Source organism: Microtus pennsylvanicus, chromosome 12 (assembly GCF_037038515.1).
Source record: "Microtus pennsylvanicus isolate mMicPen1 chromosome 12, mMicPen1.hap1, whole genome shotgun sequence".
NCBI classification, from domain to species: Eukaryota; Metazoa; Chordata; class Mammalia; order Rodentia; family Cricetidae; genus Microtus; species Microtus pennsylvanicus.
Window position 1 is genome coordinate 11,823,854 of NC_134590.1, and position 24,343 is coordinate 11,848,196.

Sequence of the window (24,343 nt, forward strand, 5' to 3'; positions counted from 1 at the left end):
TCATGGCACTGCAGGGGTGAGGGAAGGATGTGGGGGCACTGTGAGGTGGGCAAAATTGGGGTGGATGATGTGAAATTCCCAAAGAATCAATAAAGAAGTTAAATAAAAACTAAATAGATAAATAAGTTACCTCATTCATGATGTGTTGCTTTCTTCCCCACCTATATTTAAATAAGCCCCCACTGAATATCCATTCATTGTTATCTTAGGAATTCATCAGTTCGTATCTCTCATTTTATAACACTTGCAGCATTCTACTATATTTCTTAAGAAGGAAGTATTCATAAAGAAAAATTCTACTAAGGGGAAATACCTACAGAGCCAAATGCTCATATATATACATTTATGTACATGCTGATAAAGGAGTATAAATGTCAACAAAATGATATGACTACAGTGTTCTTAGTAGTTAGTACATTCTACTAATGTACAGCGAGGCTATACTCTACAGTATTATCAGTCAGTAGCTACTCACATTACACTGTAACAACAATACGAACGCAAAAGAGGAAAAAATAAAGCTGCATACATCATTTTCAAATTCTAGGCATAATAATTTGATCTACAAACATATTAGCAGCTTTGCTTTCTTACAAACAAAATTATAAAGAAAGCGGCTGATAGCATATTAAAATAACAAACATTCTCCCTTACTTCTGGTAGCCTTTGGAAATCTTTTCTTCAGTTTCTTCCTTAATGGGTTAAGCTCAGTCATTATTTCTGGAACAGCTACATAAAAGTCCACAACAACCTCATCATCCAAGATCTGAAAACCAGAGAAAAACAGAAACAGCTCTTTACAAAAAAAACCTTTACCTTTTCAGACAGAAGTAATTTCAGCATGATTTGAAAAAGTACTATTGTACATACTTTTCTTCAAAAACAGAATTATGTAAATATAGTCACCAGATATGAAAAATATCAGAACAAAACACTTTGTTATATTTTAAAAATAGCTGCATGCATTTTTAAACACAATTAATGGTTTTAATTCTACCATGAGATTATGCTAGGCAAATGGTATTATAAGTTAGAACATAACATTGGTATGTATCCAACTCACACGCATCTCCCACAGAAGAATTCAAGTCTATTAAAACTGGAGAGAGGAAAACAGCTTTCATTAACAGGCTTCCTAAAACTACTTCTACAGCATGTTCCTTTAAGTTAAAAATTATTGTGAATGTCATGCTACAATTAACCTTAGGAACACATCTTAGAATAAGATGAATCTGTAGATAGAAATATGCTTTTACAAACAAGAAAAAAACATTACTTTCAAATAACTCTGAGCCAAATATATGTATGACATTTCAAAATGAAATGAATTTAATAAATTAAAAGCTTAGAAATGATTCAAAGTTCAGTGATTATAGCCTACTTTACATTTTCTTTTATAAAAAGATTTTGTTTTTATTCTTATGGGTATGAATGTTTTGCTTGCATGTATGTCTGTGCATCACATGTATGTCTGGTGCCCATGGAGAAGAGGGCATAGGATTCCCTGAAACTGGAGTTACAGGTTTTGAGTCACCATGTGGATTCTGGGAACTGAACCTGGGTCCTCTGCAAGAGCAGCCAGTGCTCTTAATTGCTGAGTCATCTCTCCAGCTAAATACTAAGAAAAACAGTGTACTAATTTAGGAATACAGGAATGGGGGCTTAGAGTATTACTTGGTCTTAGAACACTTGCCTAGCCTGTTTAAGGCCCTGGGTTCAAACTCGAGTACTGCAATAAATAAATGAATGTATAGAACTGTGATTGCAAATCTACAACCATGATTTACCTGAAAAACTGTTTTGAACTTACTTCATAACCTGAATGAATACCTTCTAAAACTACCATGGAACCTGAATGAATACCTCCTAAAACTACCATGGAACCTGAATGAATACCTCCTAAAACTACCATGGAACCTGAATGAATACCTCCTAAAACTACCATGGAACCTGAATGAATACCTCCTAAAACTACCATGGAACTGTCAAACACTTGACGGGAAGAGCATCCTGGTTAAGATAACTTACCCAAGGAAATACATCCACCACCAGGGCTCTTAAAGAAAATTATGTACCTACAATATTTATATACCAAAAATCACGTTTAGATTTTCTTATTTAGGTTTCTATTTCCGATGCTTCCTTTACTGAACAGTGGGGCTGTGCAACACATGCTCCTCCGTGAGGAACTGGACCACTTGAGAGCTGAACTGAAGGAGTGGCTCTGACAGCTTGAGAGCGGACCAGAGGTGGCGCACGCTTGGTGATGTTAATTTTCTGGCTCCAGAGGACAAGCCCTACTCTCAAATTCCCTAGCACCTGCATGTATTTACATTTCATCAATCAAAAACCCTTTAGTAGTTTTTAAATAATGAAAATGATACAGATAGAATGGGATACTACACTTGGACTCAGTCGAGAACCTGTGTTAAAGCAAGGTCCATCCATTCCCATGTCCCCAGTGTACTCACTTTGGACACTGAAGATTGCATAAAGGCTCCAGGCCTCTCCTGTTGTAGCTGGACTGGCTCAACAAGTTCAAGCCAGATGGAGAAGTGTTTACATAACAACCTTAAACAAGGGAGGAAGACTCTTCAAAGCAACTCCCAGGGAGAAGCTGGGCTTCAGCTTCCTGAGTCCCCTCCTCGGCTCTGTGTCCTTGTGTGTGTGTTTGCTCACCCCATAAAAGCCTTTCTTCAGCTACTGATGTGTCTGCTCCTGTCTGCTGAGTTCCAGATTTCCTTGCTGCTACCTGTTGCCCCTGAAATTTTTCTTGCCTTTTTTAAATCTCTAACTAGAAAAGCAAAAGAACCCAATTGAGGCCTCTAGATGGATGACAAAATTACTTCCATGTGGGAACATAAAATGAGGTATAACCTCATTTGTTTCCTGAGCCCTGGTCAATCAAATTTGGCTCCAGGATAAACTATCTCCAATGCCCTTACAAAAAAAAAAAATTAAAATCACCATTAGATAGCTGGGCAGTGATGGCGCACACCTTTAATACCCTCACTCTGGAGGCAGAGGCAGGAGGATCTCTGAGTTCCAGGGTAGCCTGGTCTAAAGAGGGAGTTCCTCAACAGGCTCTAATGCTACACAGAGAAACCCTGTCTTGAAAAAGAAAAAAGAAAAAAAGAAAACAAAACCAAACCACCACCATCAGATTTAGAACACTGCTGGCATGCTGTGTACCCTGAAGGACTTGCCCAGTAAGCCAAGCAAAAGATCTGGATATTCAACAAAGGACACAAATTTCCTGTAGGCAGAGATTGCTCTTTCATTTCCCAGCCACCCAGACCTGAATAATCACATAGAAACTATATTAATTACAACATTGTTTGGCCAATGACTCTAGAATATTTCTAGCTAGCTCTTACATCCTAATCCATTTCTATCAATTTGTGTGTTTCGCCACAAGGTTGTGGACTATCAATAAGACTCCTAAGGTTCCAGCATGTCTTTCTCCTTCGGCAGCTACATGGCATCTCTTTGACTCCGCCTACTCTCTCTCTATATCTCTTCCAGCCTGGCTTTATTCTTCTAAGCCATTGGCCAAAGCAGCTTTATTCATTAACCAATAAAAGCAACAGACTACAGAATATAGAAGGACATCCCACATCACTTTTAAATCAGTTTTTCCTGTCTCCCTGTTGCCCACCCCCATTCATAGTGTAATTTAATTAACTTATCTAGAAGAGGGACTCCCAGAAAATGTTAAGGAAAACCTTTTTGTAATTTTAGAAATAACTATTATGTCCCTTCCTACCTTAAAAAAAAAAAGCCATTCTCTTTATAAAAGGATCCCCAGGCTATTATTTCCTGAAGGTGTGTTACTTACTCCTCAGCTATCATGCTAAGCCAGCCTTGCCACTTCAAGTGGGCTGGGGAGTAAGTGTTCAGAGGAAATATCATGCTATGGAGATAAATATCAAGTAAATGATAATTTCATTCCCAGAGAGAAAAAGATACTTAGCTTTTAAAATATGAATGAGATATTTGTGTGTGCTAATATTTAGATTTCATTTTAAATCTCACATTCAAAACCAGAGTAATATTGGCCTTTATATTTTATTCACAAAACTTTCATGACAACAGTAAAGAATAAACAAATGGATGAATGTGTGAAGTAATACATGGTTAAAAGTTTTGGCGGCTTTTTCTTCGATTTGAAACTGAAGAAAATACAAAACAAATTTCCCCTTTTTATAAATGTACTATTTTGGAGATGATCTATTCCCACTGATTATGTGCAAACACAATAAATTAATGGATGGGGTGAGAGAGAGATGGCTCAGCAGTTATAGGCACTGGTTGCTCTTTCAGGAAACCTTGACTCAATTCCCAGAAACCACAAGGCAGCTATTAACTATCTGTAATGTATCTCTGGTCCCAAGGAATCCCCACCTTCTTCAGGCCTCCAAGGGCACCATGAAGAACAGACATGCATGCAGACAAAAACCCCATAAACACAAAATAAATTAGTGGATAGCAGAACTATCAGAATAATCTTTATAGCCAATGAACATAAAACACAATACCTTCTTAACCAGATCTGCTCCTCCTGCAAACACAGCTCCATTCTCTTCTGCTATTTTAATCTCTGATGCATTCTACCAAAGCATAATAGTTTAAACATTATTTTTAAACAAATTCATTATATTCTCAATAACTGTCAGAAACATCAATTATAATCAAAATTGTTTCATTTCTAATTGAAAATGCATCAATTTTCAATTACTGCATTAGATACAGTACATTCTGAAAAAAAATCTTCAATTTGTGTGTCACTGGAGTATTTGACTGACAGAAGAAATACATCTTGATGACATATAAAGAACCTAGCAAGTGCCCAGAGTGGTGGCACTTGCCTTAATCCCAGTACTCAGGAGGCAGAGGCAAGCCGATCTCTCTTATGAGTTCGAGACCAGCTTGGTCTATGCAGCAAGTTCCAAAACAGCTAGGTCTATGTTTATGAACCCTGACTCAAAATCAAGCAAAAAGAACCCAGCAAGAGACATGTCTCTGGTTCTGTCAATAACAAAAACTTAAAATACGGTTAGTTTTACTAACTTTCATTTTATAAAACTGATATGAGGAGGAAAAATTCAATAAATCAAAAAAAAAATCTAAAATGTAAGTCATGTCTGAAAATTTCAAAGAAAAACAGTATTTGTGATTTTCCTTCCAGATATCCCATTTCTCTCTTTTTGTTTTCTGGGAATATATTTCACTCCCTTAGTTACTGGAGCACTTGAAGCGCCTGTTGGGGAATATTATTTTCAGGTGTGTGACTTCTGTTTACACTGCATTTGATTAACTGTGAAGCTGTGTTACTGTGCCTGTCTAAAACACCTGACAGTTTTAATAAACAGATGAATGGCCAACAGTGAGGGGAGCAAGTAGGCGGGGCTGGCAGGCAGAAAACATAAATAGAAGGAGCAACAAAAGAACAAGGACAGGAGGACATCAGGGACCAGCCACACCGCCAGCCATGGAGTAGGAGTGAAAGGGAGATACACAGAAGTAAGAAAAGGAAAAAGCCCAGAGGCTAAAGGTAGTCAGGGTAATTATTTAAAAAGCTAACAAGAAACAAGCCAAGCTAAGGCCAGGTGATTCTAAGTAAGAATAAGATTCTGTGTATGATTTATTTGGTATTTGGGTGATGGGCCCCTCAAAAAGAGCCAAACATCACGCAGTACACTCTGACAACTATAATCCCCACTTACTGGAAAGAACACAGTTTCTTCCTCCAGAGTAAAACAGAGAAAATATAAAAAGTCTCAGTTATGAAAGAAAAACTAAGCAAAGAGGTTAGTACATTATAAACAACTGTCAAAAACAACAGAAACCAGACAGGTGTCCACACTTATCATGTCCTTGCCTGTTGGCTCCATGACCAGGTATTTGTTTTAAGCTGAGACATATCTCTGGTTCTGTCAGTAACAAAAACTTAAAGTATGGTTAGTTTTACTAACTTTCATTTTATAAAACTAATATGAGGAGGAAAAATTCAATAAATCAAAAAAAAATCTAAAACGTAAGTCATGTCTGAAAATTTCAAAGAAAAACAGTATTTGTGATTTTCCTTCCAGATATCCCATTTCTCTCTTTTTGTTTTCTGGAGACTCAGAGCAGTAAGTGGTCACTGTTGTATAAAATAACCCTGGTGTTTCTGAGGAGTTTGAAGAAGACCTGAAGACCCAGGACACAGCCCATATCTCTCTTCAGGTCTGTGGAACACTACTGAGGCGGCCTGGTAATGGTGGCAGGAATGCTATATGCATCTCCTTCTCAAATAAGTCACTGCTTTGAGCTTTAAAGGGCTAACGTGAATACTGAATTTTCCTCTAAGTATATTCCACTACTCTCTTCATTAATTAGTAATAACTTCTTAAAAATTAAATTATACAATTGCTGACAAAATTACTCACCCCTGTAAACACAGCAACTTTGCTGACTTCTGAAGCAAAAGGGTACGGTAAACTAATAACACTGGCAAATGGCTCCACTTTTTTCTAAATATACAAAGGAGAAAAATAATTACAAAAAGTTCATCTTTTCTATTATCTTCTGGATTCTATATAAAAAAATAACTGACATGTTCTTCATTTTTGAGGTGTTTTGGTTGTTGGGTCATTGGCAGGATAGACAGGCCTTTCTGCAGACTTGAAAATCAAGACCTCTTGCCTCAGCTTCCAAGTGCTGGAAATATAGGGATGCACCGCCGCACTCAACTCCTGCTTTAAGTTCTTTCAGTCTACAGTAGCTCCTCTCGTCTATTCCAAACCATTCTCTGGTTATAATTTAAAGCTCAAGACATTATATATGTTTGTTTTAAAAAATAAGTATCTAAATCTCCCTTCCTAGCTTCATACTCCATTGCATGTGGTTTCTATCTAAATCATTTATCAGTTTCTCAAACGTTGGGATATACATTCATATCTGTATCTCTCTTGATATCGAAAAAAAAAGTCAGGGAATAAATGGAAACCTGGTTTCCATTAACTGAATGTCAACAGATGTTTGTTAACCTGAATTAAATTTTCAAATGTATTACAGACTCAAGGAAGATGAAGAAAACAGCTAGACATCCTAAGGAAAGATAGGATCCCTTAATGTACACCATGGCTCTAGGCAATTATAAATACAAACCCTAGATCTACAAGAGCAAGCCAAGACTGAAAAGAGCTTCTTGGAGAGTCTATTTTAGTGTAACCTAGATCACCATCACTTTCAGATGTATTTGGGAAGTGAATTGAAAATCCAAAATAAACAATGGCATCATTTGAGACACCATCCAATTAAGTACAAATCCTTTACTTCAGAATGAATCTCTTCAGTCATTTTGGTGAAGGACCTACCTAGATCTGTTGATCAGATCTCTGAGGGAGATTCCATATGAAAACAGGCCTGACAGAAGAGAAACGGGACTGTTCCTCTAATAAAATTGATTTTATTTTTAGAAACATTTTTTCAGGTAACAATAGCTTCCTGGGGATTTTTCAGACCAGAGGCATAAATTCTTCAGTACACTTCATATCAGCCATCCAACTTACTTTCACTGATGGGCATTCCTTTTCTACAAACATGCCCAGTAGATTTCAGTAGTCTCCCAAGGTGAACAACCGCCGTACTAGCACCTGGGGACACTGGCTTGCTCTACACATATTTGGTGAGAGACATTAAACGATGAGCAGTAGGCTGCTTGCCTACAATGTTCAAGGCCCTGGGGTCAGTTCGCAGCCCTGGGGTAACAAAAACTGAGCAAACTAAGACAAAGCTCAAATCATTAGTATCATAGTCTATAAATAGATTCCATGTCCAAACGATGCCTGAGGTCTTACAAGACACCGTTATGTCTTATAACCTCATTATTGAGAAAAGGTAATATAAAAACTTTTCATATGAATAATTAACAGTAATATACAAAATAAAAATTCACCACCTCCATCTCCATGTAAACCCTGTCCACCCCCAGTCTCCCAGCTTCAACTTTCAATCACATGTTCTCTACCCCTACTCCTACCCAGAACTTTAAAACTTAAAAGCATCAATTTATGTGTCTATTTTAATAAAAACACAAGGCTACATACCTTTTTCCCCAATGTCATATCTAATGTTAAATCAAGGTAGACGCCTTGCTTTGGATTTGTGAAGTCCAAAACCTGAAACTTCTTAAGTAAGTGAATAGCTTTCTCCACCTCATAGATCCGCCTTGGGTACAAGCGTTTTAAATAGACATCATCTTCAGGTTCACTTTCCATATACGTATATGACTTTATTTTTTCTATATCATCTGAATTTTCATCTGACACCTTTTCCTTGTCTTTTCCTTCTTTCTTAATTTTTCTTGCCGGCCTTAAAACAAGATACATGAAAAGGTCAGTTACATCAGAATGTATTCAAGGAGATCTTTTCTAAAACGTCGACTGGCATGAGACAGAAAACCAACAAGACAGTTTTTTTAAGATTTATTTATTTATTTATTTAGTATACAACATTCAGCTTCCATGTATGTCCACACACCAGAAGAGGGCGCCAAATCCCATTACAGATGGTTGTGAGCCACCAAGTGGTTGTTGGGAATTGAACTCAGGACCTCTGGAAGAGCAGCCAGTGCTCTTCACCACCAAGCCATCCCTCCAGCTCCCCCAACAAGACAGTTTAACTCAATAGTACTGACTGCTTTACAGTGTCCCTAGTTCAACAAATACCAAGGAACCTGTACGGTTTGTAGTCAGTACACGGTGAATGAAGCAGTGTTGCTATGCTCTGAAAGCTTACAAAGGGGCAGAGGAAACATACGTGTAAAGGAATGGCGTCAACATACTGTGCTGAGTATTAAAAGGCTCTTAGCAAGTCTTATGAAGACCCTTACCCCAACCTAGGAAGTTAAGTTGTGAAAGAAAAGATCCCACAGTCAATCACTGAAGGATTAAAAAAGATAGTCCGGATATATACCTAAAGGAACTGTCCATACACGAACTAGTACCCAAATGTTCCTAGAGACATTATTCATTAACAGCCCCAAGGGTAAAGGAACCCAATGTCTCATCTGCTGAATAAAAATATAAATTGCGGCATTATACTACGATGGAATGAGTTCTGGCGCATTTTCATAGAGATCTGTTGCTCTGTTTCTCTTTAGTCACCACCTTCCTACACGCCTCTGCTCCTCCTCTTCGCCCCTTTGCTGACCCCACTCCTCCCTGCAGTCGCCCTTCTGCTTTCATGCCACTTGTGTTCCACTGTCCTGTCTTTAACACAACTAATGATCACACTTTCATTTTCTAACAAAACGAACACATGTTTCTGCAGATATCTTGATACCTTTTTATGGCTGAAATAAATTCCATTGTGGATATGAACCACATTTTGCTTTATCCATTTATCTGTTGATAGATAAGCTGGCTGATGTCACAGCTTAGCTATTTTGAATTAGTGTACCAATAAACACAGACAGATGTGCACCAATCTCTACTATGTTGATTTACGATCCCTTGGGTAAATACTCAGGAGCAGTATAGCTGAGTCATATGTAGTTTAATTTTCAGTTTTTCGAGGAATCTACACACTGACTTCTACCTTGTTTACATTTGTCTCCCTTTTCCTATAGCCCTCCAGCATGTTGTCATTTGTTTTCTTGGTGGTAGCCATTCTAACTGGAGTGAGATAAAACTCTGAAAAGTTTTAATTTTTTTTAAACTTTAAATACATACATACATACATATATACACACACACACACACACACACACACACACACACACAATATTCTGTCTGTGTGTATGCCTGCAGGCCAGAAGAGAGCACCAGACCTCATTACAGATGGTTGTGAGCCACCATGTGATTGCTCAGAATTGAACTCAGGACCTTTGGAAGAGCAGGCAATGCTCTTAACCGCTGAGCCATCTCTCCAGCCCCAAAGTTCTAAATTTTTCATTCATATGGGGTATGTGTGCGCGATGGTGTGCATGCCACATATATGGAGATCAGAGAACAACTTCTGGCAGTCAGGTCTTTCCATCATGTGGATCCAGGAACTCTAGTTGTCAGATCTTATGACAGGTACCTTTACCCACTGAACCATCTTGCCAGCTCTCAAAGCAGTTTTAATTTGAACTGCTATGTAGCTAAGACTGTTGAACATTTTGTCAAGTATTGGCCATATATATTTCTTCTGAAAATGGTCTGCTCAATTCATTAGCCCATTTATTGATTGTATAAATTTTTGTGGGTTTTTTTTTTTGGTTCTTTATAGATTCTAAATATCTATTCCCCTGCCTAATGCTCAGCTAGAAAAAGATTTTTGTTCTATTCTATAGGCCATCTTTTCACTCTGGTGATTTTTTTTTCCTTTGCAATGTATACAGAAGCTTTTTAATTTCATGTAACCCCGTTTGTCAATTCTTGGATTGATTTCCTATGCTGCTGATCCTTTTTAGAAAGTCCTTGTTTACATGTTAAAGAGACTATAATAGAATATTAATCAAGAACAAAAAGAACAAAGTACTTAACTCATGCTACAATATGTATTAACCTTAAAAACAATATACAAATACATTAATAGTATAGTATCTTTATTATATAGTGAGAGAAAACAGTCACAAAACAACACAAATTATTCTATTTATACAAAATATCACCAACGGGAGTGTGAATCAGAATTAAAAGCAGACTTAGTGGTCATCTAGGGATGGAGAAGGGAGTGGTGAGGGAGATGGACATTAAAGAGAAAATATCTGGAAGAATAATGAAAATATTCTAAATATTACAGTAATGTTTGCACAACTCCAGGTATATAACAAAAAACTACTGAGCTATATACCTTAAATACCTGAATTGTGCTATATATGAAATTTATCTTAATGAAGCCACTATTAAAGAAAGAAAAAACAGGTTGGCAAAGAAACAGAGTAAAAAGTATTGAGAGTCATGGAATGAAGTGTTAGGAAAGGGACCACTGCAAATCATGTGATGACAGTGAGAGCTGACTCTTTTCTGTAAAGGATCAGAAAGCAATGTTTTAGCTTTGAGTCATGTAGTCTCCATCGCCATGATTCAACTCTGCTACTGCAAAAGCAGCTGTAAGAAATCCATAAATGGATAAGCATGGCTAAGTTCCAATAAAGCTTTATCTACAGACACTGGACTTGAACTGCATAATTCTTATGTGTCACAAATATTGAAATATATAAAAATTAGATTAGGGAAAAATTAGTAAGATGCCTTTGGCACAGCGTGGGCACCTGAGATCAGTCCCCAGAACACACATTAAAAACCACATCTGGTGCATGTTCCTTCGATCCCAGAGCTGAGGAGGCAGGGACCAGAAGATCCCTAGAGCTCACTGGTTAGCCTAACCAGTTCACTCTGATGAGGGCCCAGTGAGACATTCTGTATCAAAAAGAAGATGGATGGCTCCTGGACCAGAGATTACACCTGATGATAATCTCTGACCTACACACACATAAACATGATCACACACAAATTAAAATAAGTAAAAGAAAAATCCCTTTTGGCCTCATAAACTATGTTGTGGAACAATGGTCTTGTACCCTGCAAAGGGAGGCAGATTTCTGTGGGTTCAAGGACAGCCCGGTCTACAGAGTGAGCTCCAGGACAGTCAAAGATACCCAGAGAAATCCTGTCTCAAAAACCCAAAAATTAATAATAAAAATAAAAGAAAGAGTTTAAAATAAAGCCACATAAAGATGGAAACTACACAGAGAATCTGGATACTGTATGTTATTGCATTGTCTTTGAATTGTTTGATGGCTGAGGAAGGAGCAACAGCTGCTAAAAGACATTTGATTATAAATGCTGTTAGATTAAACCAACAAATACATTTTGAAAACGCCTTGAATTCAAAATTTAAGTCAAAAGATATGGAGAAGAGGTTTTGCTTTTGTTTCCATAGGAAATGAGAGGCTGTGGGTTCATTCTGAGTTAAGAAAAATCAGGTTTGATCAGGAAGACCCCCTGAAAAATCCCCAATAGGAGTGGATGGCCCAGATGATCCATAATTTCAAAGGACCTCTGTTGGAGTTTCCTCTGAGTTCTACATCCAGAACAGACTCAAGCCTCACAGAATATTCCAGTCAGGACTTGACCATAATCCTACATTTTCTTTAGGGCCCCATAAAATTATCAGTGCCCCCAATCAGCAGTAAGTAGCCTAGAAAACTATGCCCACATTCCCAAAAAATGGATTATGAATTTTTTTCTTTATTTAGAGTGTTGGTTACAAGTTGTTATGGATAATGGTCTGGAAAAAAGTTAAATAAAGGAGATTAGATTCAGAGTTCTTGTTTTGAAAAAAAAGGGGACAATAGTCTTGTACTGCGTAAAGATTTGTCACTTGTACTGGTTTAATAAAACGCTGACTGGCCAGTAGCCAGGCAGGAAGTATAGGCAGAGCGACCAGAACAGGAAAATTCTGGAAAGAGGAAAGGCTCAGTCTACAGTAGTCACACAGATACAGAGGAAGCAAGATGAGAATGCCTCACTTATAATGGTCCAAGCCACATGGCTAACACAGACAAGAATTATGGGTTAATGTAAGATGTAAGAGTTAGTTAATAAGAAAGGCTAAGCAAATAGGCCGACCAGTTTATAATTAATGTAAGTCTCTGTATATTTCTTTGGGACTGAACAGCTGCGGGCTCAGGCAGAACAGAAACCTTTGTCAACAAAACTATACAAAAGTAGACAGTAGCCGGGCGGTGGTGGCGCACGCCTTTAATCCCAGCACTTGGGAGGCAGAGGCAGGCGGATCTCTGTGAGTTCGAGACCAGCCTGGTCTACAAGAGCTAGTTCCAGGACAGGCTCCAAAACCACAGAGAAACCCTGTCTCGAAAAACCAAAAAAAAAAAAAAAAAAAAAAAAAAAAAAAAAAAAAGTAGACAGTAAAGCAGATCTGCCCCACCACCACAGTTTGCAACTGCAGAACTCAAGAGGTAATACAGAAAGTAGGAAGCTGGGAGGTAGGATTGGAAACCCAGAATCACAATGAGGCTGTTTTAGAGGCAAAGACAAGCCAGCAAGCAAGAATGACATCTGAATTTCAAGTTTAGAGAATCCCAGCTGCAAAAGAAGAGACAGTGCTGAAGGGATGGAGTGGGAAGTAAAAGGATATTCCCTCTCTTTCCTCTCGAGAAGGGTGGCCAAGGCTGAATAAACAGCGACAAGGCTGAAAAGATGATAGAATAGAAAAATGTTTGCAAGGTAAATACAGAAGATGGGGATAGAAAGAACAGTCTAAAACGCCTCTTGTGGTTTAGGCTTGAGGAACCAACCAGGTGTGGAAGGAATAGTGTATCATTAACTAGGAGCTGGAAGAAAAAAACGTGACCCAGTTCTCTGGAGAAGGAGCTAGTCAAAGGGATATGCTCTGTGCCCAACAGACAAGTGCTCTCTACCTCCTCTCTCGATTCAAGTCCCCAAGGAACAGAATGCATTCTTACGAAACACCTAGGGAATGATGTCAAAGAGGAAACGCAGATAAAAGTTTAAAGCTAAGAAAACAAAGCTAGAGGTAATATAATTTTCCAACATTCATTGAAATCACAAAAGTTTTAAATTAGTAAAACATTATTCTAGAAAGGTATCTGTGTTCTGTAGTAGACAGAATAGTGGCCACTGATGTGGCTTGTGTGTCAAATGTCACTTATAGGCTCATGTGTTTGAATACTGGGTCCCTAGCTAATGGTCCTATATGAGACACTGGGGACCCTTTAGGAGGTGGAATCAGGCTGGACTAAGTGGATCTCCCTGGGAAAGGTCTTGAGGTGGATAGTTCAACCCTGTTTCTTGTTCTCTCTCTGCTTTCTAATCAATCCAGATGTGAAAAGCATCCCCCCACTCCCCTCACCACAGTCAAAGGCTGCTCCTGCCACCAGGCCTTCCCTACCAGGCTGTACTATACCCACAAACCATGAGCCAAAATAATTCACCCCTCCTGGGTTGCCATCTGTAAGATATTTTGTAACTGAAATGAGAAAAATAACTAGTACACCCTCAGAAGACAACCATGTCAGGATAGTGACCAAAGAGAGTTTGCATGTGCCTAAGATTAAAGAGATAGAGAGATTACCCTAGATTATTATCATGAGTCCAACCACCTAACCCTTACAGCGAGAACTTTCCCCTTTCCCAGTCAGATCAGAGGGAGCTGAGCACACCATTATGATGAAGCTGCCACTGCTCCAAGACTGAGGAATGTGAGCAGGGTCCTGCAGGGGGAGTGACGAGGAAACTCACTCTGCTTACAGCGTCCAGACAGTAACTACCAACACCTCACTCAGTCCAACATGTTCCATGTCAGACACGAAATCTAGACAAGTATAACACAGAAAATCATGTTGTTTTAAGCCCCAAAGCTTGTGGTCATCTGTTACAGTAGTAACAGAAAATAAATATAAAGTATCAGAAAACATATGGGAAAGAAATAATGGCAATTTTTTTTTTACTCTCCAAATCAACCTAACATAAAATTCAATTCTTCTTCTTAGCACTCAACAAATCCTCTTATCGCCACTAATAATAGTATCCTCCCCACGAATAAGCAACTGAACACACTGGCAAATAATGATAATCTTCATTTTAATGGCGCAGGCTCCTTTCAGACTGCTGACAGCAAATTTAAGTAAATGCCCATGTCTCAGTAGCTCTACTGAGTACCTACTAAATCCTGACACCTCCCAAACAGGAGGAACCACATTTTAATCTTATATTTACTAACGGAGTAACAAAGCCAAAGGCAGACCAAAGAGCCTGTTTAGGAAGAGAGTGTTCTATTTAAAATAAACAGAGGTTCTAGTCAAAGCCTTCAAATTTACATTAAATAAAATCTTGATTTCACAGCTAAATTTTCAAATATTTAATATGAAAATAATATGAAATCTCCAGAGGCTGAAGTGACTTTTTTTGTAAATATAAATATTTGTGAAGCCCTAAAAAGTCTGATAAATGAGATTATGACGGTTAGAGCACAAGGTACTTACTTATCTGTGGTTGGGACTTTGCTTCATAAAATATTTGAGTTGTTCAATGTAAACATTTTTAGGTTTCAAGTGGAACAATGCCTTAGGAAATATGAGTATGACAACATCACAGTATAGAACAAACGAGACTCTCAGGAAACTGCTACTGTAGTGTAAGCTTACAATCCCAGCACTTGGGAGGGAGACAGGGGAAGAACTTGAGTTCAAAGCCAACCTAAGCTACACAGCCAGGTCCAGTCCAGATGAAGCCATACAATATGACCCTTTCTCATTTATTCTGGGGACAAAGTACTTGGTCACTCAAGGTCCTGAGTTCTATCTCGACTACCACAAAAGGGAGGTGGAAGGAAAACACATTAATCAAAAAAGCAAACTGCAATTAAACAAAATCCTTCAGCACAAATATGGTACAAACTAATCTCACAAACCCATGCTTTGCTCCCACAGCTCTCCAAATCCACCGTCTTTACTCAGAAGAGTCATGTTAAGAAGACTTCTGTTGCTCATGCAGTTAGGTTAGTCTATCAAAGAGCTTAAGAGCTGTGACTTTGAGATCAATATAAATCATGCTGGAAAGAGGGGGAGGAGGAGGACACCTGGCAGTCCGCATCAAGAGAACAGAATTATCGCAGTTACCTGGGTAACTAAACCACACAGATTAAATGAGTAACAAGAGATTGTACTCAGCTAATGACTTTCGTCCTGCCACATCTGTCCTCTAACTACAGAAACATGAGAGGAAGAGCAATCCACGGTCAGACCCAACCACAGAAGATGAGAAAAACACAGTGCTATAATAAAGTTCACTTCAGGACTTGAAAAATCTATGACCCCCAAGAAAACAATCCATGTATTTCAAAAGCAAAAAATCTTTTACTTTGAGGTGTTTTGTTTCTTTGTTTTCGTAAAACTAAGTAGAACTAAATAATGATATTTAAAGCTAATACGAGATAAATACACTAACATCTCTAATAGTGATTTATTCACATCTAATAGTGATTTATTCTTTACTTTTTAAACTAAATGCAGTTCTGCTCCACTTAAACTGTGAAAGTTGGAAAAAGCACTAGCATGGAGAAGAAAGATAATGAAAATTCCCAGCTCTTCTTGACAACACCATGGAGACTAGAACACATAGCTGAGAACGCTGCAGGTAATCCAGTAGCCTGAACTCCAGGAGAGCCAGCCCTCTCCACACCCTCACCATGTCTCTCTAGTGACAGAATTCGGGAAAAGGCAAGCAGGTAAGACAAAACTGAGAGGCTAGTGTGGCAATGGAAGCCCAGGAACACATGGAGTTCATGCTTTAATGGGCCTTTCCCACACACCTCCACGGATGCATCCGGGAAAGACTGCAGCTGCTGGAGACTAGAGAGCCTTCTGGGAGGGTGCAGGATGGAGGGAAAGGCAAACACTCAAAGTCAAGGCAGGAAACAGTACAGGGCCCAGTCTACTATATATCCAGCCTGAGGTAGAGGCAGAGACTGCTCTTCCTCCCAGCTCTAGCCAGTCAAGCACTGAGCACTAGGTGACAACCGCCTACTGTTAGAGGAGGCCAAGGCCCCCGCTGAGATGCAGCTGCACAGAAGGAAACAGCACCAATAACACCACAAAGAAAAACCCAGCAACCCAACCCCCACGCTGAGCACAAAGTAATGGTACAGAGAACAGAGATTTCGGCTGGTGGTAGCCATGGAAACCACAAAACCAAAACCTAGCTCAGTCCTTCACTACACTGGCTCAACATGACACATTAAAAGACAAGCCTACTTGCTATGTAAAAACTATTTACTTCAGTGTTGACTATAGTACACAGGACATCCAGCATTTTATTTTTAGAAAGATACATAAAAAAGCAAAAAAAAAAAAAAAAAAAGACCCCCCCATTATAAAGAGAGAAACAGGATCAGAGTCAGATGGCCCAGTGGCAAACAAACAAAAATCCAGGATCTGCTACTGGGAAATGGAGTCGGGTGGAGAGGGCTCAGAATGACAGAGAGCAAAGCATGGTATCTCAAACAAGGCAATCTCAGGGCTCAGAAGGCAGAGGCAGAGGCAGGCAGGCCTCTGTGAGTTCAAGGCTAGTCTGGCATTTTCCAGACCACCTAGGACTACTTAGATTCTGTCAAACTGAAAACAAAAACAAAGAACAAAGAAAAGCAATGCCTCAGATCTTGACTCTATGAACTATTTTTAGTAGATTCTGAAGTTAGTCATTAAAAAATAAAGATTACAACTAAAATTGTGAACACATCTCATCAAGTTACTAAATAATCTTATGACAAGGTTCCATACCTTTCTAGAGTGGGCAATATTTCTCATGCTATGCTTTTAGATCAGTGAAAAGCATCAAACTGTACAATAAGAATTGGAGATGACATATGACAGGAATTTCCTAGAGGATAAACAAAAATGTTTTAGAATGTCCTTAAAATAAGCCAGTAATACTTGCATATAGCAGAAATAAAAAGAAAACTGCACAAAAAGCAGGCAAAAGATATACATGAGAAATACACTAAAGACATGGAAACACGGATAACTTCTAATATAGAAAATTGGCCACTCTTCCTTCACGCTGTCTACCTCTGGGTTGTGTTGTTCTGAATTACTACTGGACTATGCTGTTCACAAGTACTAAAATTTAGATCCTAGCACCTAATAAATTTAATCTTTGGGCTTCCATTCCTCTAAGAAATGCTCTCCATAGTTATCTGTCTTCATAACTGTTATGAAAATTAAATGAGCAAGTATGTAGTAAAAAGTGCTCAATTATAATACTGATTATTATATAGCACATAAGGATTCTGTAATTTTTAATCATTAATATCCTATAGCTCTTAAGCATTTAATTATTTTTCTCTCGGCCATTTCTTTTAACTACAGAAATTGTGACATTAGGAAAAAAATTCAGAAAAAGATGATACTCTGCTTTATACTTCATTAACATCAATACCCTTGGGGAAACAGTGTTATGCCCAACAACCAAATGGCATGAGCCTTAAGTCCAAGAGCTCAGCCAACATTGCCTTTCAGTACTTTCCCTCGTTCAGTTCAACAGTGCATCATCAATCGAGCTCTTCGTACTCTTGGTAATCAGAAGCTGTGAGAACAAATTTCATCCCTTTATATTTCCATATGTGGAAAGTCTACATAAGAAACTATAAATATATATGTATAAGCATGTGTGTATTTCTACATAACACAATGAACATTAAAAATTTGAAATTCCAATATATAATTCCAGAACTGGCAATCCTATAACATCTAATTATAAAAAGCACCTAGGAGAAAATATCATTTAAAAAGAAGGAAAAAAACAGTTTTAGAACTAAACTTCTTGAGTTCAAATAGTCATTCTGACAGATGCTGCTTCTCTATCATCTCATTGTGATGGTTAGTTCCCACTGTCGACTGGAAGCCGTCGAAGTCATTTGGGAAGAGTCTCAGTGAGGAATCTGCTGGGTCGTGTTGGCCTGAGGTCATGTTGAGAGAGTCTCTTAAGTGGGTTACCTGGGGTAGACAGACTCACCCATTTCAAAGGCTGGGCCCCCAACTGTTTGAACATGGGGGAGCAGATAAGCACAGGAAAGAACACACACTCTCTCTGCTCTAGACTGTGGATACAAGCTGCTGCTTCAGGTTACATGTGACTTGGTTACCCCACAATGATGGGCTAGGACTTGGAACTGTTCATCAAATAAACCTTTCCCTCCTAAGTTGCTTCTGTCAGGGTATTTTACAGAAAAACTGAGACATTATTGGTAACCTGATATCCATCTCTTAAAATGAACATAACACAATAGCTTAAAATGCCAGTGGTGAGCAATCAGCTCAAGATGTTCACAGATGCTGCTATTATCAAGTCTTCTCTTCCCCGTGGAACACCGAAGTCAAAGGAGTACAGACAATGAACTTTTACAACTACGGATCTTTATAGAACTATGGTTGTCAATCAGAACTTTAACAGTAAGTGAAGCAGCTAAAAATAAAAAATACTTACTTTGTAGCAGCAGCAGCAAAATGTCTGTGGGTCCAGAGAATATTCACAGAGCAAAGGGAAGGAGGGGCCTGGTAAGCTGTCTTGGAAAGACAATGCCTTTGATGTCGTATCAAGGCTTGGAAGAAAAAGAAAATATAACATTAATCATCACAGTCATACATTTTTACATTCTAAAAATCAGTATTTTCAAAACAAAAGCAACTAATATTTTGTGGTTCTCAACCACTTTTAAAAAGTATAAGAATAGCGGCTGGAATTTTTTTTTAAACATATAATAATGGGGCTGCCTCAAAAGCAAGAGAATATGAGTTTGGATCTCTCTAGAATGCTGTGGGATAATGCTCTTATAGCCTGTAAAGATTTGTCACCTGGGACTGGAGAGATGGCTCAGTGGTTAAGAGCACTGCCTGCTTTTCCAAAGGTCGTGAGTTCAATTCCCAGCAACCACATGGTGGCTCACAACCATCTGTAATGAGATCTGGTGCCCTCTTCTGGGCAGATGTACACACAGACAGAATATTGTATACATAATAAATAAATAAATAAATATTTAAAAAAAAATTTGTCACCTGGCCAAATGGTGGTGGGGCATGCCTTTAATCCCAGTACTCGGGAGGCAGAGGCAGGTGGATCTTTGTGAGTTCAAGACCAGCCTGGTCTACAAGAGCTAGTTCCAGGATAGGTTCCAAAGCTACAGAGAAACCCTGTATCGAAAAATCAAAATAAAATAAAATAAAATTTGTCACCTGTATTGATTTAATAAAACACTGATTGGCCAGTAGTAGCCAGGCAGAAAATATAGGCAGGGCAACCTGACGAGGAGAATTCTAGGAAGAAGAAAAGTTCAGTGTGCAGTCACCAGCCAGATGCAGAGGAATCAAGATGAGAATGACTCACTGAGTATGGTACCAAGCCAACGTGGCTAAACATAAGTAAGAATTATAAGTTAATTTAAGTTGTAAGAGCTGATTAATAATAAACCTGAGCTAAAAGGCCAACCAGTTTATAGCTAATATAAGCCTCTGTGTGTTTTGTTGGGACTGAATGACTGTAGAACCAGGCAGGACAGAATTTCTGTCTATACCAGAATTCACATGAAAAGCTGGATGGTGGCATATGCCTACAATCCCAGGAATATTAACATACCAGGAAGCTTCGGCAAGCTAGCCTGACCTATATGGTAAAGTTCCAGATCAGTAAGAGACCATGTCTCAACAGAAAGTGGTAGGCATCTAAGGAATGATCCAAGGTTGTCGTCTGACCTCCACACAAGCAATGCACATAAATGCAAACACAGAAACGCATGTGCACAAACATAAAATATCCAATAATAGGGATAAGGTGTAGTTTAGTGGTAGTTCCTGGCCTAGCATGTGCAAGGCCCTGCATTCTATAAGCAGCACCACTAAAAGGAAAAATAAAGCTGAGAAATTATGCTTAGAGAAACAAAAAGCAAGCAGAGGTGTCTAATATCTAGCAACTTCTTCTATTCACTTATTTTATTTTGTTTTTGAGACAGGAGCTCACCATTGATTATCATGACCCGGAACTCACTAAGTATGGCCCAGGCTGAATTGAACTATAGGCAACATGTGATTACATGCATGAGCTTTTATGCCCTCTTCACCTATTTTTACTAATTTAAGCTCAATAGATTTATTTTATTCTTATTAATAAGAAGTATATACATATGTACCCCTAGTTTTTAAAATAGTTTCTATTTTATTTATTCATTTTTAAAGATGATACATTCACAGAGTTGTCCAAGTTCTAAAATCAGAACAAAGCGGGAAATTTGCCCTACCAGATCAAGATTTGTTATAAGAAGGGGCAGGGAGGAGAGAGGGTAGTGTAGAGGATGAAAAGAAAGAGCCAAGCATAATTGTGTATGTGAAATTCAACAAAAACCATTTCTTTGTAAGCTAAATAAAAATTGATTAAAAGGAGATTATGTGGGATGCCAGGCTGTATGCTATAAATATGTGTTGCTTTATTGGTTGATGAATAAAGCTACTTTGGCCTCTGGCTAGGTGGGAAATCCAAGAAGAGAGATGGGGAGAAAGAGGATGGAGTTGAAAGAGACACCAGCATCCGCCAGAGAAGCAAGATGTGAGGTAAAAAGTCATAGCCTCATGGTAAAATATAGAATGAAAATAGGTTAAGTTGTAAGAGCTAGTTAATAATAAGCCTAAGCTAATAGGCCAAACAGTTTGTAATTAATATTAAGCCTCAGAGTAGTTCTTTGGGAAGGCAGGAAAGAAATAGGTTCAGAAGGACAGAGAAAAGACTTTCAGCTGCAGAGAGAAATTATAAAGTCATGGTGGTTCTATATATTGATAATGGCACAAATACAGAAAGACAAACTGGTAACATTAAAAATAAATAAATAAACTCATCCAAAGTTCCCAGTACAAAGGGAGGGGAAACCCACTCAGAGGTGAATTGTAATGCTTAAAGTGCTTTCAGAATAGAGAAAAATGTCTTTATAACCTTTAGAGAAGGAATGGTTTCATAAACAAGACAAATAAAAAGTCAGGACTGTTATACAGAGAAACCTTGACTTACACCCCCCCCAAAGAAAGTGGTTATATTTTTAAAAATGATTGTATTTATTGTTAAAACCTCAGTTTATCAAATTTACTTTTTAAAAATTAAAAATTGAGGCTATAGAGATGGCTTACTATCAGTAGAGTGCTTTCCATGAACCCCCAACACACATGTAAAACTCTCACATTGTGGCTCCTCCTTGCAATTCCTATAAAAAGGAGGGTGATTCCTGTGACTCACTGGCCAGTCAGTGTAGACTCAAATTATACTACCATGTCAACACATTACTTTATTATATTGGTCAATGCAACTGACAAGACTTTTAACAATAGGCATGTTGGAGACTCCTATTATGCCAATATGTGGGACACTGACCTTGGGTCAAATTGTGGGGGTTTTTTTCCCACAAAAACTTAATCAAGAAAGCAGTGTTTGATTTTACTGTGAGCACACAGTTTATAAATTAGATAATCTAAGTATCATTGTTTTACATACCAGACTAAGAAACCTCTAGAAAATGAAGTCACTTACCATATCAATGCAGGGAGAGTTTATGTATTGCAGGTATGAGTGTGAACAAGACCACCATTCTAGGAAGTAATGTGGAATTGCCTAGCAAGCACATCATGACAGTGTAGCAGTCCTCTTCCAGACAAGTACCGTGTCTGTGTGCTTTAACAGACATGTGCAAGAACAACCAGAAGACTGTTTCTAAGTACAGAACTCCCAAGATGAACTCAAGCATGTATCTACCAGAGACTGGATAAAGACACTCTCCTGTACCAGAAAGCTAAGACTATAAAAATCAGCAAACTGCTATACACTGAGATTCATGAACACACTGAGCCCAAAGAGCCGTGACAGAAACACTACTTAGAATCTGCTATAGTAAGAACCAGAATTTTAAATTTCCAACACTAATCAAACTGCTACAGACTGGGCAAAACCAAATTACAACAGCATCACTATTTATACACCCTACTAGACCTCTATCTTTATTTCCAACCCCTCAGTGGTCAATGTGTCACTGTCTTAGCTCTCATTCACTCCACACAGAAAACTTCACTTGCCACCAGACAAAATAGTCCTCAGAGTTTCCTCAACCACTCATCAACATACCTGATGCTACATTCATTCTTTAAAAACTCCTCCCTCTCAGCCTTTTACAAGGAGACAGAAACTATTCCATCTCTTTTAGTAGATACTGAGAGGTTAACAGTTCCAAGAGATCCATCCCTTCTCTCTAAACTTCTCACCCTTCTCTCTAAACTTCACCTTCTCTCGGAGCCTCTCAGCAGACTTTGCTGCCTCCCATATAAACACAGGCCACCACCCCTACTGCCTTGTACTCCTCACCCCTGACTGAAAGGTCTGCCAATGTATTTTCCCTCCCATTCCACCCTCAGAGTGACCTGCTCCAAGAGAGAAACCCAGCGTCGCGCTGTGGGTCGCTTTGAAGTAGTGATGACCGTGTGGGCTGTGGAGCCCAGAACGAGCACGGAGGCATTTCGAATACCTAGAGCTGACCCGTGCCTCCAAAACTCTGGCGTGTACTCGGCTGCAACAAGAGACGCGGCTCTAGATCTATTTTCCTTCCAGAACACTGGCTATCTTACCTCTACTGAGGCAACATATGGCGGCCGCCATGTTGACTATTCCGGATTGTGTTGACGAAATTGGTCCCGCGGTTCAACTGCACCGACAAGCGACAAAGGTTCCGCTGGGAAGCTGGCAAAGGGGGAAGGTGTTGGTGGGAGCAGAGGAACAGGGCGGAGAGCCCTCGTGGCGGTGTTTCTGTCGGTTTCCCAGGCGGGGACTCCGTTTTGTGGTTAAGGCACAAAAGCTTTACAACCTTCAGGAAAGAATGACTTTGTTGAAAATGCTGTAATTATTCATTCCTTCTCATTTTTTCTTTACATCCTGCAGATGTATTCAGAGCCATCATTTAAACAGGGGGAACCTAGTTTCCAGCCTAAAGTCCTGAAAAACCTGGAGTACCCCAGCTTCCTCTGCTACATTTCAGCTTTGCTAAGATCCTTTTTTCTTTAAATGCACGTTGCTAGGCGATAGTGCGCCGAGCTAACTTGTGCGAGGTCCTGAGTTCGATCCCTTTGATAGCAAAAGGGAAAACAATCTGCCAAACTTCCAACCTCCCAAGGCGGATCAGGAGGTTCCACTCACTAACTTCCTTTCAACAAAACGCCAGAACAACGTTTATCTTTCAGCAATCTACTTTACAGTTTCCGGCCGCGGGCAAGCTGTGCCATAAGACCAAGCGAGCAGTACAGTGCTTGGCGTTAGGAAACAAGTCTCGGGTTCTTGCTTTTTGTTTGTTTGTTTGTTTGCACCTAGTATACAAACGATCAGAGATAATCAGAGACCCATACACAAGTTATTCTCACACCTTACCCCCCACACACACCGATATATTATGTCACAGCTGCCAGGTGGTTTCTCTAAAACAAGTTTAATCACGAAGTAAATCAATTACTCCTTAATCTCCTCCAGAGATTGGCCATTCCTAAAGGCTCACTTACGACCTCTGCCTACCTCTTCAGCCAACATCCCTCCTAAAGCGCATGTGCATGTGTACACACACACACACACACACACACACACACACACACTGAGAAAGGGAGAGAGGGAGGGAAGGAGGGAAGGAGGGAGGGAGGGAGGAAGGGAGGGAGGGAGGGAGGGAGGGAGGGAGGGAGGGAGGGAAAGAGAGCGAGCAAGAGAGCAAGATAGAGAAGAAGAAGGAAAGGGGAGGAGGGAGAGAGAAACCACACACTTCT

The 24,343-nt window shown here is 39.1% G+C and overlaps 1 protein-coding gene across 1 annotated transcript in view; it reads right to left on the minus strand.

The window, feature by feature from the left end:
- The window catches only part of Mrpl1 (mitochondrial ribosomal protein L1), a 99,548-nt gene that overhangs the window by 32,349 nt on the left and 42,856 nt on the right, over positions 1-24,343 (minus strand). Inside the window, exons 3-8 of the mRNA XM_075943392.1 lie at positions 23,168-23,403; positions 19,005-19,119; positions 8,094-8,358; positions 6,432-6,515; positions 4,539-4,610; positions 655-766 (exon numbers count right to left, since the gene is read on the minus strand). Coding sequence (XP_075799507.1) covers positions 655-766; positions 4,539-4,610; positions 6,432-6,515; positions 8,094-8,358; positions 19,005-19,119; positions 23,168-23,198 — 679 coding nt within the window. The 5' untranslated portion in view covers positions 23,199-23,403. The remainder of the gene's footprint in view (positions 1-654; positions 767-4,538; positions 4,611-6,431; positions 6,516-8,093; positions 8,359-19,004; positions 19,120-23,167; positions 23,404-24,343) is intronic.